Consider the following 17,810-nt stretch of genomic DNA (forward strand, 5'->3'; position numbering starts at 1 on the left):
ATCATTTTGCAGAATTTGCTGGTTTTATCATTGCTGTATTAATTGGTCATAATTGCCACGGGGGGGGGGGTGTCTATATTCCATTTTGTATTCTCTAGTTGTATTTTATTATTTATAAAATTTATCTGGCCGTCCAACTCAACTTTGTGATTCTAGGTAGCTCATAACACAAAAACACACAACACAATATTTCGTTTTTTAAAAAATACTGCAGTATAACAGGCCCAGTAAAAATGTCATCCATACCAGGCTCAGTTGACAATTTGGTCCCAGTGCCTGAGGGAAAAGCCAGGGACCCAAAGGCTTTACGAAGGCTAACCAGGACAGGAACATCTGGATGTTATTTGATTGTATGTTGCATTGTTTTTAGTATATTGTATGTTAGCTTGTGTACTTCAGTATAATGCTGGATTGCAAGTAAATAATTCCCCCTTGGAAGGTGAAGTGATCTTGCTAGGGAATAAATGAAGACTGTGAAAATTGCAGTAATGGAGGAAAAATATATGCCTAGTATGATTAAGGAAGATATCGTGTTCAGATACAGTTTTAAATCAAAAGGTGAGTAGCAATTATAAATCTGCATTTAACACAGACATGTGTGTGGATTTATTAATACTCATTTTGAGAGGGAAAGACTTCAGGTCAAAATTATATTACGGTTTAGAACTTTCTACTGAATATCTCTGATGAATATAAATTATCTAGACTTTTGTAAGATTTTTTAAAAATGTCAACTGACTCAAAATAACTTTATCTAAATGTTATCATCATAAGTGCCTTTGCTTCTTGCTAACACAGGGTTAGCAATGAAAAGTTGCTGTGAAGAAGTCAGAGCTCAGATGTGGAAACCCCCCAGTCTTCACTCAAAATTATTCTGGTTACATTGTTGGCTGGGGAAAGCCTCTGGCTAAAAAGTCTGTACATGGGTCTGGATTAGGTGAATCAAAATAAACTCATATGAAGTTGAAGATGAGAGTCACCTGTTGGGGGAGATGGGCGGCACACTAATTAATTAATTAATTAACTAACTAACTAACTAAATAAATAAATAAATAAATACCATCCTAGGAGGATGATGGAGAGCTTAGCTGCCTCAGTAAAAGATGGTCCATCCATTTTCATGTGATGACTATTTTCACGTGCGTAATCCCTCACCTGCACCCCAGCTTTTTAAAGTGATGCCTCTATTTCCATTCGGTTTGCTTTTTCCTCGAGAAAACCTGCATGATTGTTCTGAACTCTAAAAGGCTTCTTGAGAGAAATACTATCCAGCCTCTTCTCTTCATCTTCATCAGCCTCTTCCTGAGCCCAGTGGGGCATACAGTCATGCTCAGAGTTGCTCCTAACATATCCAGGCAAATTTATATGGGTATCATTCTGCCCTATGGCTTTCCTGCATGCTTTGCTGGAAATCAGCCTCATGCGGGAGTTAGCACCCATCTGAGCCTGGCTGCTGGTGCTCTGGGTCACATTAGTGAGGACAGAGCCATAGTGAGAATTCCCACAAGGAACAGTCCTCTTCCAGTCCATCCCAAAGTTCCATTTAGTCCATGTCTTCTTGAGCTCAGCCTGCACCTAGGGGAATAGAAAATGGCCAGATCAAAATGTCAGGAAGAAGCCAATGGCTTGAAAAGCTTATCTCATCTTCACTTGGAACTAAGCTTTTCCTTTAATATTATATTTACAACCAAATATACTGTATTCAGGAATTTATAGTTTGCTAGCATAGCACCATGGTTAAGGTATTGGCTTGTGACTAGGGAGATCCAGGTTCAAGTTTCCACTGAACCAAAAAATTATCTGGATGGCTTCAGACCAGTTACTATCTCTTAGCCAATAATCCCATAGAGTTATTGTTGTCGATAAATTGGAAGAGGGCTATCCCTATATTTACTGACTAGTTCTTTAGAGGAAAAATGGGTTATAAATGTAATAAATACATTATAAAGAAAAATAAGTAATAGGTAGTGAGTAGGGGACTACAGCTGAATGGAAGTGGAGCAGCAGTACACATATAATGAAAGAGCAAAGAGCCACTCAGAACACAAGCTTTGCTGACAGAACAGCATTATTTTCAATTCTATTTCCACTGCCATGAGGATTACAATTATTTTTAAGCAAAAACAGAGATGTTCCAGAATAAAAGTTATATACTGGTTCTAGTTACTGTGAAAAATTACATGTCTTCAGAAGAATAAATTTTTGCACTCTGTGTAAATACTAAGATTGATACCTAGTGTATCAGTCAGACATCTCAACTTCCTCTCTATACCAAAAATAAATCTGAAGAGATAATTAACTGAGTGAACAGGTACAATGAAAGTGAGAGCTGAATCATAAGCAAGATTCTGATGCATCCTTTTGCTTCCCACTCATCCTTACACTCAGTTAAAATGGACACTATTAACCTTTTATTACTTAAATTGTTTTAAAAAAACAACAGGATCCAATAGTGCCTTAATTACAAAACATGCTACTGCCTTCTATGACAACATTTCACTGGGTATATAATCATAAATAAATGCTATGAATCAGGGAAATCCATATAATCTTCCTCTCATGCAGGGAAAGCTCCAGTTGACATTAATCAAATATAGTCTGCACTATGAAACTTTGTAATTAACAAATCCCGCTGATTTAAATAAATCTCAGATGAGTAAATTTGGATTTAACACTGTTACTGAAACCTGTACTGAACCTGTAGTTATTTGCATCTTCAGAGATGTGAATTCATATATACAAACTGCAGAAGAGACAAATGACACAGTTGCTTCTGCTCACTGTTTTACAGATAGGGAAGAAGATATTTATCTCAGGTAAATTAATATATTCTGTAGTGAAGGGAGAAGAAACACCCCAAGAGGTTCTGAAGTGAAAGATCAAATCTAAATCTGCCATTCTAGATACTGGGCAGAGATTAGCAAAACTTGGGAAACTCCAATCCTAAGCAAGCAGTTGGGAGCAGAAAGGTTTTCTTCTCTTCCAGGTGAGCTTTCAAAAGAGGAGGGGACCAGCTTCATTTTGACTTTGTTCTTTTGCTGCCCTCCCAGGAGGAGATGGTATCTGTTCCCCAACTGCCTTCAGCCAGATAAGAAATCCACCCCAATTTGGAGAAGAGGTGGAGAATCAGAAAGAAATAGCCTTCCTTGGAAATGGGGAGATAGATGTGAACCTGGACTTTTTCAAGATTCATTTTGTGGATTGATCCAAGTTGTTTCCTTACTCTTATTTTAGAATTCATTCTCTCTCTCTCTCTCTCTCTCCCCCCTCTCTCCCTCCCTCCCTCCCTCCTTATTTTCTTTGTGCCTCTGGATTAAAGCCTGCAGGATCCTTGATATTTTCCTTTTCCTTTCAATTCACCATTAGCTCCTTAATCTTAATCTACATAAATAAACGATGTGTACCTTTTGGGCTCAGCAGTCTCATTTTGACAGTAGATTTAGCCTACTGTACACCCCAACCACTCTGCTAGCCACAGGAAGGACAGCCAGCTGTGAGCAGAGGTAGTTTTCCATGCACCTCCCCTTAAATAAAGGCACACCGAAGACTTTTCTCTATAAAGAGAAAAGATTGGTGGGAGGGTGCAACAGTAAGGAGTGTGGGGAATGGATAAGAACCCCACCTGAGAGAGCCAGAGGCGCAACCCACTGCATCCCTGTGCATGAGTATGCAAACACACACACACACACACGCATTGCACACCCATATCCACTAGAAACCTACCTCTCCGTTACAGTAGCAATAGATGATGGAGACAAAAAAGCCCTGCAGAAGAAATTGAGAATAATAATTTTAAAAGGAATGTTGTTATTGTTACCTTGAACCATAAACTAAATGAATATATTTTTCTATAAATCTGTAATTAAGTGTGGATCAGATTTAGGGTTAGAGTTAGGGTTAGTATTGTTATAAGGGCTAAATAAGATTTAAAGAATTTGTATTATGAGCACTATTAGGCATTATGGTTACTGTAGAAGTTATAGGTAAGTTATAGTTAAGGTGAGTGTTAAGGTTTATGGTTAGTATTGACATTAGGTTTAAGTTACAGTTAGGCTTTAGTGTTAGTGTTAGGTTTGTGTAAGGTTTAAGGTTTGGTTAGTATTATTTTTTATGGTTAATGTTAGCATTAGAGCTGAGTTAGGGTTGGGTTTGGCTCAGGTTAGCGTTAAGATTAGGTTGATAGGGTTAATAGAGGTTTTGGTTAGATTTCGGCTTAAGTTGAGAGCTGGAGGTATTGCGTATAGTTAGAGTAGTATTGGGATTAGGGTTAGCCAAATTGTAATACTAACTAAACTAGCATTATTAGGGTTAAGTTAGTATTACAGTTTGACTAAGTTTAAAATAGTGTTAAGATAAGTCTGGGTTGGGATAAAAATTAGCGTTAGGGTTGATGTTTACTATTAGCAGTAGAGTTAGTATAAGTTAAGGTCAGGTTTATGTTTAGTTCTGCTGTTAGTGTTAACAATAATTTTAAGACTGATTTGGGAAGCTCTTCAAATGGCTTCATAATGTAAATTTAACATTTTCAATGCGTGGGTAACTGACTCCCACTACCCTGTCTACAGGGTTGGGTTTTGTTTTATTTTGGAATGTATCATGATCAAACATTAATACAAAGAACTTGTGAGAGATCTACGATTGGTTTTGGCCTCAGATGTGCCCTGGGGAAACATGACTCAAGAAAGTCTGTAGTTGTGATGGAATGGACTTATGAAGGCCATGCTCAGGGAGATAAGCGTGTTCTTAGCCCCCAACAAGAGCATGGGAAGTTCAAGAAGATGAGGCTGGCACCTCCCTAAGGAATTCACGGTGTTGTGGCTGGCTGGCTTGGGAACTAGGGTTCAGTCTGGGGAGATTCTGTCTTGAGGTGGAAGCTAATAAATGCAACAGAACTGTATTTGCATTGTCTCTTGGAGTTCTTTGGGCTGAACTTGACAGTAGTATAACTAAAGCACATAGTCTCACTCTTCTAGGAAAGAATGTGTATTTGCAATGTGTTACTATGAGTCCTTAGAATTGCTTAAAGCCATAGCAAGGATATAGCTTTATCTGTAAGGGTGTTTTCTTAAGGATATCATTCCTCTCTATCATTCTAGAAATAATTTTACAGCAATCTTTAAGGACAGTACAGATTATTGGGTGATGAAAGGGAAAAGGTGTGGAGGAAATGGAAGAAGAGATTCTGAAACAAAACGAAATTAAATAGGTGAATTTAATTAGCAGATACTGATAGAGCATAGTAATTGCTCCAGGGTTTGTTTGTTTTTTTCTATTCAGGCAACAGAGATTGGAAGGCATTAAATGTTATGATATGATCATGATGTTGCAGCTGTATTTCATCTGCTATGCTCCAAGGACGAAAGTGTTTTATAAAGTAAGCTCTGTGCTTATTTCACATCTTTAATGCAAAACATTTTAAGGTGCAAATGCTGCTAAAGAATCTCGGATTGTCACACACATACAAAAGATTTTTACAAAAGCAAACTCCATGAATAAATATTTTTTTCAGGACTTTCTTGCGCCAATCTTTTGAGAAAACAACGCAAGGATATTGTGCAGCTTTAGAAGTTAACAAGTTTCTTATGGCATAAGATTTGAAAACTGCAGTCCATTTTGCTACAAATACACACCCATTCCTGTGGTCAAACGTAAAAGATCAAAAGTTAGCTACATCTGGAGAATTATGGGAAACCTAGGGCTAATAATGGCTTCTCTTATGCAACATCTTCAGCAAGAAAAGAGGACTAAGAAACACTTGGAATCATCTCTGTATCTAATTTTATCCGGAGGACTTTGGGGTTGTTTTTTAGAGTTGAAGAAATGTGTGCAGACTAAATTGCATGCTTACAACATAAATTTGATTTTCAAATTTCCTTGCACATTGCAGAATTTTGGAATGTGCCTTTCCTTTTCATGATCAACTCTCTACTAGATATCTCTTATCCTGCAGCAGGCAATATGGCAAAGGGCTACCTCCTGGATTTCATAACTGAACATCAGAGTTGTTCATAAATGATAAGGTATTACCATGCCACCAGACCTGGAATGAGTTGAAGAAGAGTTCACAGTGCATCCGGATCTCCCAGCCTAATCCAGTGAATGTGTGAGGCAAGCACACAAAGACAATGTAATGCACACCAAAGACAAGGATCAGAATTAAAGTGGATTTTGCTAGTTTTCTGGAAGAGAGTTAAGAGAAGTTATAATTATGAGACTGTCACATGCAGTATAAGATGAACATGACATAAATTGCAATCTTACACACACTCAGACCCTTCAGAGCTTCCTAGCTATAAAGGATATTTGCCAAAGGGGGATGTATAGTTTGGCCAAAGCAGAGTCACTTGTGTGGAAGCTCTGCCTGGAGCACCCGCTGATGACCCAAAGGGCGTGGGATCTCACTTGAGGCCCTGAAGTCTGGATAGATTGGCCCAATTAGACTGCAGGCCAAACGTTTCCTATGCCTCGTTTTGGTGCTGTAGAGAATATTTCTGGAGTTGATGATGCTTGTCATTCCTCCTGTTGCTACAATCTCATGACTATCCCTTCCTGTACAGTATATACACTCTTTGTTGCAGAATTGAAACTAGACTAGCCCTCCACCATTCAGATTGCTGCTGCTTCTTTTGCTTTATCTCTGATTTTAATTATCAGATAAACACGACTTATATCATTGTCTCATTTTTTCCCCTAAGGGTACTTGGCTTGTAGCATGGAATTGGGTAAAGCATATTTATCCATCCAACCCTGCAATGTCTGGCTTTAATTAACTTGATAGCAAGACTGAAAAACACACCCAAAGGTTTCTAGTTTTAATTGGGAGCTCCAATTTACAAAGACTGGTGAACTATGAAAACACATTGTATAAAAGTACAGCATGTCAGTAGCTTGTCCTGGGTGAATTTTAATTTGGCTTTTCTGTTTCTGCTTGTGTGCAGGGAGGGGGGATGTTTAAGCAGTGTGACAACCAGGGATATTTTTGTAAGGATTAGTTTTGGTGTACTGTTTTCAACATGACTGAGTATTGTGATTTGACATACAGATCTTAACAGTTGCATGAGAGGGCTTCAAATATTTGGAAACTCTATTATGAAATAGATTTATAATCTGTCTGCATTATATATGTCCTTTCTGTATCTGTGAAGTTGCATCTTTAGAATTCTTGCTAGCTGCTTCCAAGTTGGTCAAAAGAGAAACAACACTGCCAGAGTATTGTAACAATAAAGTTTAGATGTCTCCATCATCTCTTGTGAGCAGTGATCACTTTTTATGCATCAAATACAACTGGAAAATCCAGACAATGGAACTGCCCATCCAGATTAATTTAGCACATTTCACAAAGCTCAATGTAAAACTGGCTTGTATGTGATTACTATTAGATAAGACAACAGGAAGAAGGAACAGATTGTTTGCACAATTATTGTGAGGCAGGGCCATCATTCAGAAATAAAGCACATGCCTTGCATGCAGAAGGTTCAGTTACAAGATTTTTCAGAGGAGGCTAGTAAAGATTATTGTCTAAAATCCTGGAGAACTACTGCAAGCAGCAAGCTAGATGAACAAATGGTTTCTTCCTGAAAGGCTGATTTCAGTTGTCAGAAATTGCAGCTGTGGGTGAATTAGTCCTGGATTAACCATGAAGCAAAATAAGCACATGTGTAGAGCAACAAGTGAGGGCAGCACCACAGAATTTTTTCCCCTAGCTATCATGCTCTTGACTCTTTCACTGCCTTTAGTTTTCAGCACTTACTGAGTCTTAATGTCTTGTCAGTGAAGCAGTGGAAGGGCCGAGGGGCACCATTGTTGGGCTGTGCTTAGGGCATCAGTTGGCCTCAGTCCTGGCCTACTCATCAGAACCCCAACATAAGCTAGGTCCATCTAAGTTGTCTTAGTTATTCTGTGAAGACAATATTGGTTTCTCTCTCCTGTTAACATGTGTTTCTTTTCTTCTCTTTATAAATCATTTCCAGTATTCAAGAAAAGCTTTAAAGAACTCAATACACATTGGCAGAAATACTAAGAAATTATTGCATTTTGGTGTGGAAATAATATGTACAGCTAAACACCCCCAAAGATGAAGAAATGAAAGCTAATTTGATTATAGCATGTATGCTTCACTCTGTTTCTCTGATGTTTTTATAATCATTTTTTAAAAGACCAGAATGGGAAAGGAGTCTTTCAAACATTGAAATGTCTAGATTTACATCAAATTCTGTATCCAATATCAGGAGTCAAAAATGAGTCTCAGCTTTTCCACATTCCTGAGCATCTAGACTTTCTTTTTAGTTGAATTTCACACAGATCTTGGTATACTAAATCTGCTAGTAATTTGTATCCCCATATGGGCTTTTAAATCTAGTAGGAAACATGGTGATACACACACACACACACACAGTATGTGTGTGTGCATGTGCATTTTCCCACAACTCCTATGTGTGATGTAGATTATCTAGTTTAATCTTTTATATGATGCAAGAAATTCAGGCAAGTGATTTTTGTCTGGCTTCTGCCTGAGAACATCCATGGCAAAGGCAGCTACATTATCCTAAACAAGTTTTTTCTTACTGTTGAACTGAAATTGATCCTCCTATAACATGAGCTTATTATATATAATCCAGCCATCTGAGAAAGCAGAGGACTTTTCTTTGCCTTTCGTACACAACCAGTCCTTCAGGATTCTAACCTGACTTTTCTCCAGGCAAAACATAACCAGGATATTTCCAAATGGAAGACTTCTTCACTACAAGTCAAGACATTGTATCTGACAAACTCAGTTCTAGTAGTGACTGCTTCTGGAAACACAATATACCTATATTGCTTTCCGACATCGTAGCCAACAGCATTAGTCTCCCAGATTTTCGTTGCCAGCACCCGCACAGTATTCAGGAAGAGAACAAAGTTTAGCTGTAAAACAGAGTTGCGTTATTCCATCATCTTTCAGAGGTATCTCTTCTAAACAAAAGGCAGCTGCTGCATTTCTTTATGCCTGGAAAGTTTTGAGGACATCTTTCAACACTTTATTATATCTGAAACATAATACTCTGTCAAGATGACTAGGCAGCGAAGCTGAACTAGTATAAAAAGTCCAGAATCTGTGACTGGCCACTTCCAATGTTACTACACTTGTTTAATTTATCCCACCCACCTAGGAAGCCCTCCAATTTTTATCTAGGTTGTTGGACAGCTTCTGAATCAGACCATGCTGAGAAGCTAGTTGAAAAGTACATGATTCCACAAAGTTTGGAATCAAACTAGCCAAAATAGTGACAGCCATGCTAATTTAGCTGCTTCCTAGACTAATTCCTTTATTAGGTCTCTGATTTCTATATTAAACAATAAATTTCCTCATAGTTGCCAAAATGCCTCTTTTCTGAACTTCACACTGATAACTGGAAGCGAGCAAAGCTAGAACAGTCTTTTCCACTATGAAAAAAACAAATGATGCATCGCTGTATTGGAGCTAGGTAGAAAAACCAGTATTACTTACACTTCCATTTGCAACTAATTGCAAGAAAGCAATGCCAGCAGTATTGAGTTAACCTGCTGTCTAAGTGAGCCAGACCAGGAGCTGGCAAACAGGGATGATGGAGACACAGAATTCATCCCAGGAGATGCTCCAGCTCTGTGCAACTTACATACCCCACAAAGTAATGCATCTTGCACCTTAATGTACAGAATAAGACTTTAAGAAATACAATACATTTTAATGGCATCTTTTTTTTTTAAAGGGGAGATGTAATTTTATCTTTCAACAGGCAATTTAAAGTGACAGCTTTGAAAGGATGTGCAGTGCAGTGTTGAAATAATTCAAGCAGCTCCAAAAAAGAAAAGACAGTGCAATAATGTGGCATTTATGGTAGAGAAGGAGTGTTTTGTTCTCACATATCAAAAGCAGTCACAGCATCTCACTCCTGATTGTGACATAAAACACCATCTCCTGTTCCATAAAGTACAACAAAAAGAAAAGCACTAATAAAGGTGATTGCTCAGCTCTCTGTCAGCCAGAATGCTTTCTTGTGCAGGGACAATACTGTCTATGGGTATGGAGGAGGAATTATCCTATGAGAGGAAGCTCCTGGCTTAAGAAAGAGAAGAAAACAGCAATACTGCAGCTATTGAGCACGTCTGACCATAATAGAGCTACAGTTTCAAGACAGTCTCCCACTCCTTTCCCTTGGAAGACTGGAAGAAGAAAAAGGGCTTCAAGTTTCAGACTGTCTTTGAAAATAAGAACACAGAAAGCTACCTTTAAGGGAAGTCAGACCATCCCACTCAAAATTATTGCCCACCTGCTGATGGAGACTTTTTTCCTAGCCTATCTGGAGAAGCCAAGAACTGAACCTAAGACCTGCATGAGAAGCATCTATTCTTAACACTCAACTACAGGTCTTCTCTCTGAAGGTCATAATTATGGGACTCAACAAACTTGAATGAATAGCATAGGGACACTCAAACCGCAAAATATGTTGATAAGGTATGCTGGAAGATGCAGTGATGGGGAAATGATTGATCTCTACCTTCTATGTCACGATCTGAATTGTTAAAAAACAACATCCAAATGAGAAAATAGCAAATAAGGATGGTCAGGTGTCATAAGATTACATGGGATAGTGGAATGTCAAAACCCTGTTGGTCTCCCACAGTCATTAAGACTTAGGGAGAGAGCAGAGATGCTAGCCTCATTTTGTTAATAACAGGGTTATCATATCTGGTCTGCAAAAATATGGAGGTCACTAGATGGCAAGAAAGAATAATCATTTTCTATATCTCTCTGCTATCATCCAGCATTTTACAGCCCCTAATATATACAAAGACAGTGTTCAGTGTTTACTAAAAATATGTATATGAGTAATCCTACCCCAATAGCCACTAAAATTGGAGCTTGATATATCCATTTTATGTTTCCAGCACTAAGCTCCCAGCATCTGTGAAATCAAGAATATATTTTTAATACAGAGTAAGAATAAACAGTATCACTGTATATTAATTTTCTGTTAGATTCATTCTGGAGAGTGTACAGAAAAAATGTCTCAAGCTTTTAAAAAGGCTTTCCAAATTCTTTCATCATTAACAAACCCATGCAGGTTTCTGGGAGAAGAAGCAGAAATAAATATGTAAATTTCCATCTTCACTGTAATTCCAAGCTAATCATTCAAGAGCCCATTCAAGAAAACTATGGTCCAATTTTCAGAAATAGTCAAATAATAAAGACACACTTTTTCTTAGTTGCACTAGTTCTGGGATGGAAGGTGGAGGGTTCGAATATTGGAATGTCCAACTAAAGTCTGAAAAAAATATGTATGAAGGTGTGTGTGGAGGGGGGAATTAAGCCTGAGATTAAGCACGGTTTCATTCTGAGCCCATTCTCCTTATATGATTTTTGAGGGCTAGTTGCTCATTTTACTTATTTTAATTATTTCTAATAAAATAAAAAGAGAAATGGCATTCAGTGGCCCATCTGTATTCTAAGTGTGGCTTACAACAGAATTAAAAATTCAAAATTATAAACCAAAAATAGAGTACGCTTGTTTAAAAGATAAAGAATGTGAAAAGCCTGGGGGGGGGTGGAATCCTGTGGCTGCTACAATAGCCAAGTGAGCTTCTCTGTGTGGGGCATCCAACACGACAGAGTATCGCTACTAACAAGCCACTCTCCCTCCTTACTATCTATCTGCCTCACATCTGCTGTTGGAGGTGCCCAGTGCCTGCCTAGCCTGATGTGGGAGAAGATGACCAAAGAAATCTGGGTCCTGAACACTCCAAGGGATTCAGAGAGAACCATCAGCCCTGACTCAGAAGTGAACTGGGTAAAAAGGCACATAGGATTTAAATGGAATTTGCTTCTTTAGATAGATCCCTGTGAGGCATATTGCATCTTCAGAGGACTTGTTGCAATGGAAGAATACACCACTTCCATTTATGAATTCATAAAGTCAATTTCTGCCTGGCTAAAGATGCAATTTACATAAATGTCTTCTACAGAGATTTTGAACTAATTTGAGGAATTAAACCAAACAAACCAGGAAATATCCTTTCATCCAAAAAATGACACCAAAAATTCTCACCGATATAAAATTAGTATGTGCTACTTCCGCATAGTAAAAAATAAACAACATGTTAGATACTGTAGTATAGGGTAACAGAGCTTAGATGGCTGCTCCCTGATGTGAAGTATATCTTGGAGGGAGGAATTGGTGCTCTTCTCAGCTATTTTTCATCTGAAACTTTCCTCTCTAAGCTGCTTTACATCTATCTTGAAAATATGGACTGGCACATTTGGAAGGCAAATGCAGCAGCAGAAGGCAATTGGAAAGACAGGGTACAGAAAGCATATGGTACAGTTGGCTCAGGAACAGAAAATCAGTACCTCTTTGTGTAATCTCTCAAGCAGCGTTCAGCTCAGCTATTTTATTTCAAGTATTAAAAGTTGTAGCTAAAACTGGAATCACCCACAGTGGTGTGTAATCTCCTCCTGTCAGAACCTGCATCAACCAACAATTGTTAATTTACAAAGCATAGCAGTCAATGGGAGTTTGATTGATTTGCTTCTGCCAGCTGTGACTAGGAAGGGGGGCTAGTAGTTAATGGTTGTAATAGGAGTAGTACTGGGAGATGGTGAGGAGCTTAACCTTATATAGGCAATGAGGCCCGACCTGATTGCAGGCAAGGCCAGTGGGGACCTGATGGCCAGGAAGGAGCTATGTATCCCTGGGAGGAAGGAAAGAGGTCACCACCAGGTGAAGAGGAATTGAGGCGCCAGGGCAACAAGGGGAGGGGGGATAAATAGAGGGAAGTTTACCCAGGCTTTAGTTTTACCAATGCTTTGTTTCAAGCTGCATGTACCATCTAATAAAGGAGCATTTATCTGAACCAGGCCTGGTTTCATGAGAATTCTTCTGAATCGGGGTTTGGACTTTGTGGACTTGACACCTCCCCTCATGCCCACACACACACACCCTATTTTTAACCTCTGGAGGCTGTGAGATTCAATTCAGTGGCTATTTAAGCACATCCTCTTCAGACAGTTTGGTTCTTAAAACCTGATCTGCAAATTACTTTTCCATGAAAGAGAAAAATGTGAGCAGACAGCTAGGGATTCTACATCTTTAAGAAAAGACTGTAAGACTAGAATAGACACTGGGAATAAGTCAGTGTCTTTTAGAAGTGGGGTGACTATGGGAAATGGGTGGTAAAAATGTGAGCACTCCTGTTTCATTCATAAAGCAGCCCCATTTGGATATGGGCATCCCTGTTGAAGTTGTCCCTATTCAAGTTGTTATTCAAGCTTACACTGACCTGCACTATTTGGACCTAGAGATCATGAGAAGTTCATTTGCCTACAAACTCAGGCAACAAATGATAGCCATTCCTGCATAGTCTAGAAGGCTGTGGAAGGCAACCAACACCACAGGCCCTAGAAAACTGTGTCAAGAGCTGCCAAGGTTGTTCAAGGAAGGAAAATATGAATTCAACTGACAGATCTATTAATGCCCCCAGGTTTGGACTGCAAACAGTATTCAGCTCTGCACAGATCAGGACATTCCAAGAGGGGGCTCTCCCATCTCAGGTATTTTCTATAAGATCATTGTGACAAAGTTTTGATACGTTGCAAAGAATTTTAGCTGTTTATACTCATTTGAAAAGTGTCTGATTTGCTTTACCGGCAAATCAGTGTTCAGAGTAATATATGAGAATCCAAAATCATCACAAAGAAAACTGAATGAAGAAAACTAAGACGAGCCTCTAAATTCAAGCACAGCAGCATAAACAGAAACTAGCAATCTATGGCAAGACCCTGGGCAAATAAAAACTTGTACTGGTTGGGCAAAATTATACAAGGAATGAGCCAATCAAGTCTTTCCAAAGATAGATGTTATGATAGAAAAGATCCTGACTCGTATTGTCAAAGAATTAAGCTTTGGGAAAAGGCGTTCTCTGAAATACACAAGATGCAAACTGCCTTGTATTTTAAAGGAAAGAGACAGAACCCTAAACTGAAACTGGAAATGTATGGATGCTCAGAATAGCCACACACAATAAAACTGAAATGATATGGGCTCTTTTGATAAGGATCTTGGTCTTGGCTTTTTCTTCCAGAAAATGTTACCCAAGGCCTTTCGCAACCCATGCTTGACTGTGAGTTTTGCAACAGGTGATTTGCACCGACAGTATAAGCAGAATTAGAGACCTTGAAACAAGTAGCATTTAATTTAAACTTCAGCAGTTAAGAAACCAACAAGGAAGAACCTCAGCAAGGAAATGTCCTTTTTCCTTCATATCAAGTAAAGAGATGGTGTATCTACCAGTTATAAACTATAAGGTGTTATGTTAGGGCTAAAACAGACAAAGCATTGTTAATTGTTATTGAAGGTTCTTTTTTCCAATGCATTTTTTTCATTGCATTAATTGTGAGAAGAGGACTTATTCATAATTATTCAGTTCCACTCTCTGTTGATACCACAGTATCACTGCCATGATCCCACAGTGATCTGAAATCATTTTTAAAAAGTGTGGTTCCTAGCAGAAAAGAAGGTTAATTGTTCCTGTTAAATACCTCTGCATATGGAAGCCTTTTATTTTTGTCTGTTTGGAGAACTCCCAATCTGGGGGCTCAAAGAAGATCTACTATCTACTAATGCCCTGGGCAAAGTTGAGAAAATGATATCTGCTTCAGTTGCTTAGAATTCCCAATCTTCAACAATATAGGAACTATCACATTTTTCTTTATTTATGTGTTCTCATTTTATAGAGCCATTTCCATGTTCCACTTTGTCCTAGAAGCTGATCTCTGTGAAGAGCTTTCAATAAACAAGCAACATGAGCTCTTTTTTTATAGGTAGGTGCACCTCATTAAGTCTTCATAACATTTCCTCCATTTCATCTCTCCCTCTCAGCAAGCTACTGGAAGTGAGAGGGGGAATTTAACATCTGTTTGAAAAAAGAACTCTGGTGATCCTGGAAGTTTGCTTGTTAATTTGTGCCATTTTATTTTGTCCTGATTAAAGCATTCAGTTCCTATTTGGATTCTACAACCTGTTCTGCTACAACATAATGAAAGGGAGCAGCTGTAGCAAACAGCTGTGGGCATTTCAGAACTCTGAGGAGCATTACTCTTCTATAGCAACATTAAAAGTAAGGTAAGGAGAGCCACATGCAGCAATGTTGAAAGCTGGCTTCCTTCTAGTTCTCTGAATTTATGATGAGTCTCAGAGAACCTCCTCCTAAGGTCAAGTTCAAGTTATCCTGAAATCAGAGTTTATCCGTCTAGTTTTAGGGGGTAGGCTCACTGCACCTCGGAGAGTTCCTACCTGACAAAATTGGGCAGATGATTTTTTGGGGGTAGCAGGAAGATGTAATAAGGGAAATTTTCAACTTTATCTATTGTGCAGCTATTAAACCCATTGAGGAAAATGGCTGGCCACCCAACAGCAATAAATATACACAAACTCCTACTGAGAAGCTGAAATGCTTGCCCAAAGCTATAGTACTTTAGCCTAGAAAGATAAGGCTGGGGCTTGGCTCCAATCCTCATTGTCCTCTAAGTTGGGTCTGTTTGAGTAGGTAATTTTTCAGGCTAAACCTGAGACACAATGAATGCAGCCAAATTTACTTACTCATGACCCTAACCCTTATTAACATTAGTACTAGTTACTGGAATAGGTGGGAGAAGAGTATCTTTTACCTCACGCATACTAGAAAGAACAGAACCCTCCTTTTTCCTGCATCTTTGTTCTTCACTGTTTCAAGCATCATTCCCTCCAATGTAGCTCTTTCCTACAATCAGAAATGGGCTGGGATTAAAAAGGCTGAAGCCACAGAGCCTGAGAAGGTAAGATGGAGAAGAGGCTTTGTTCCCTTCATCAATATACTCTGTTGGAGTAAAACTTAGGTGTTAGATATAAATATAGCAGAGGCATGAAGATGGCTGCTTTTCTGCTGTGAAGGACCTGGCAAGAAGGAACACAAAGAGCCTGGAAAGGGTGGGAACTGGAAGGACTATATTGTAAACAAAGTCCAAGTGAAACCATCCACCAGTCAATATGAGAGACGGTTTCTAGAAAGTGCTTATATCTGCAGTCTTATCGACTGAAGTCTAGTCCTTGAATTCACCAAGTTCTGGAGAGAAGGTTATAGGGGGGGACTGGGGGCAATCTCTTGATGTCCTCTTGGCATTAACTTTGCACAGAACTCTTGGACAGAGGCTCAGAGCATCCATTTTGCTCCTAGTGCCTCCAAAACTGGGAAAATTTTATTTGGGTGTTTAGGGTGTGTGAGAGTTTTAAAGGATGACATGAACACCTCAAGCCAGTGCAAGGTTCACACCACTCATTTTGTCCTTTGATCCACTCAACGTAAAAGCACGTGCCTCCTCCAGTGCGGTCTGGGGCTACAGAAGGGATAACAAGAAACCTCTGTCTGTGGGTTGCCCACAGTTTAAACCATGTTACCACCTTCAAATTTATAATATCTCTATATGAGATATAATACTCTTAAAACAGAAGATGGGCCTACATGAAAAACTGCATTCATTATAATCTTCCACCAGAGCCTTTTCCTCTTTTCTTCCATCCATCTGGCATAACTTCTGTTACAAAGTTTCTCAACATTGGCATCATTTTTTAAAAAGAAATTAACTTTTAGCAACCCAAATTCTTTGAAACTCAGATTGTCTTCAGAACAAGGATGAGATAGATGGGTGTCTAGAAACCAATTCAGCTTTCTTCTGCTTTTTGCTCAACATTGCTATGTAGTGTAAAAGAACAAAACTCTCTTCCATATAATTGGGTTATAGGAAAAGAGAGCATGTCCCCAGCATCCACAAATAGCATGAAGCTAATAATTGTCCATATTAAGATCAAAACCACAACTTTGATTCTTCTAGCATTTCAGAAGTTTACTTGCTCCACCCCCTCCAGGTATTACATCATTAGGACAAGCCCTGGATATAATAATTTAAAAATCTATTTCATCATGAAGGGGCAGATAAATATTGTTCGTTATCTCTCTCTTTTTAGATGGGCACAATTGTGTCACTATCAGAGCTTTAGCAGTGGGGCTTTCCTTTCCTCACAAATGTTTAAAAGGAAAATCTTCTTGTACAAAATCTTGGCTGTTGTCCCAGCCAGAAAAGTCCTCTCCCTACAACAGTACCAGATAGGAGACAGAAAAACATAGAAAGCTGGTGGTGGCATTTTACCAGGAGCTTCCTCCTCTTTAGGGTGAAGGAATATGGGTGGTGGTGGTGGTGGTGATGGTGATGGACAAAGAGGTGCTAAGCTCCAGTCTTAGTGGCACCCTGGCAGTATAAGGCCTTTTTTCTCGAGGAGACAAGAGGCAGTAAGAATATCTAAGCTGCTCATTTCAAATTTGTTTCTGAAACTTTGACAGCTGACACATAAGAAAAGAGTATTGTAGAAAATAGCTCTTTGCAAAGAATATGCAAGCATAGCCTGATATATGACAAAAAAATGAATTATCTTCCCACACGTTTTTTTTTTTTAAGAAGCAATAAATTATTTAAATTGCATTTTCCTTCCTGAAAGTAGTCTATCATAATCGGAGTCCATCTATTAACATCTAAAGAATGTTTAGAAAACTAACCTTTTCTCCTGATAACTTTTTGGTAATTCTGCTAATAAGCCAGATCCTTAAAGATATAAAGTGAGAACTGAGAAATATGAAACATTTCTAAAATACTATTCCATTGGAAGAAGTATAACAATATATACTCACTTGGAAGTGGTGGTGTTAGAACAGTCTAAAAGCAGAGAATGCAATCACTTTTCTGAAACTAAGCAAGCCTGGGCAAT

The 17,810-nt window shown here is 38.7% G+C and overlaps 1 protein-coding gene across 1 annotated transcript in view; it reads right to left on the reverse strand.

Annotated features, from left to right (window-relative positions):
• Positions 1-231: 231 nt before the first annotated feature.
• The window catches only part of PTH2R (parathyroid hormone 2 receptor), a 46,073-nt gene continuing 28,494 nt past the window's right edge, over positions 232-17,810 (reverse strand). Inside the window, exons 9-13 of the mRNA XM_025170792.2 lie at positions 10,859-10,925; positions 8,810-8,904; positions 6,041-6,179; positions 3,724-3,765; positions 232-1,575 (exon numbers count right to left, since the gene is read on the reverse strand). Coding sequence (XP_025026560.2) covers positions 1,171-1,575; positions 3,724-3,765; positions 6,041-6,179; positions 8,810-8,904; positions 10,859-10,925 — 748 coding nt within the window. The 3' untranslated portion in view covers positions 232-1,170. The remainder of the gene's footprint in view (positions 1,576-3,723; positions 3,766-6,040; positions 6,180-8,809; positions 8,905-10,858; positions 10,926-17,810) is intronic.

Source organism: Python bivittatus, unplaced genomic scaffold, assembly GCF_059951505.1.
Source record: "Python bivittatus isolate LINGU-HERP-01145 unplaced genomic scaffold, Pbiv_v1 ctg000200_np1212, whole genome shotgun sequence".
Classification (NCBI taxonomy): domain Eukaryota; kingdom Metazoa; phylum Chordata; class Lepidosauria; order Squamata; family Pythonidae; genus Python; species Python bivittatus.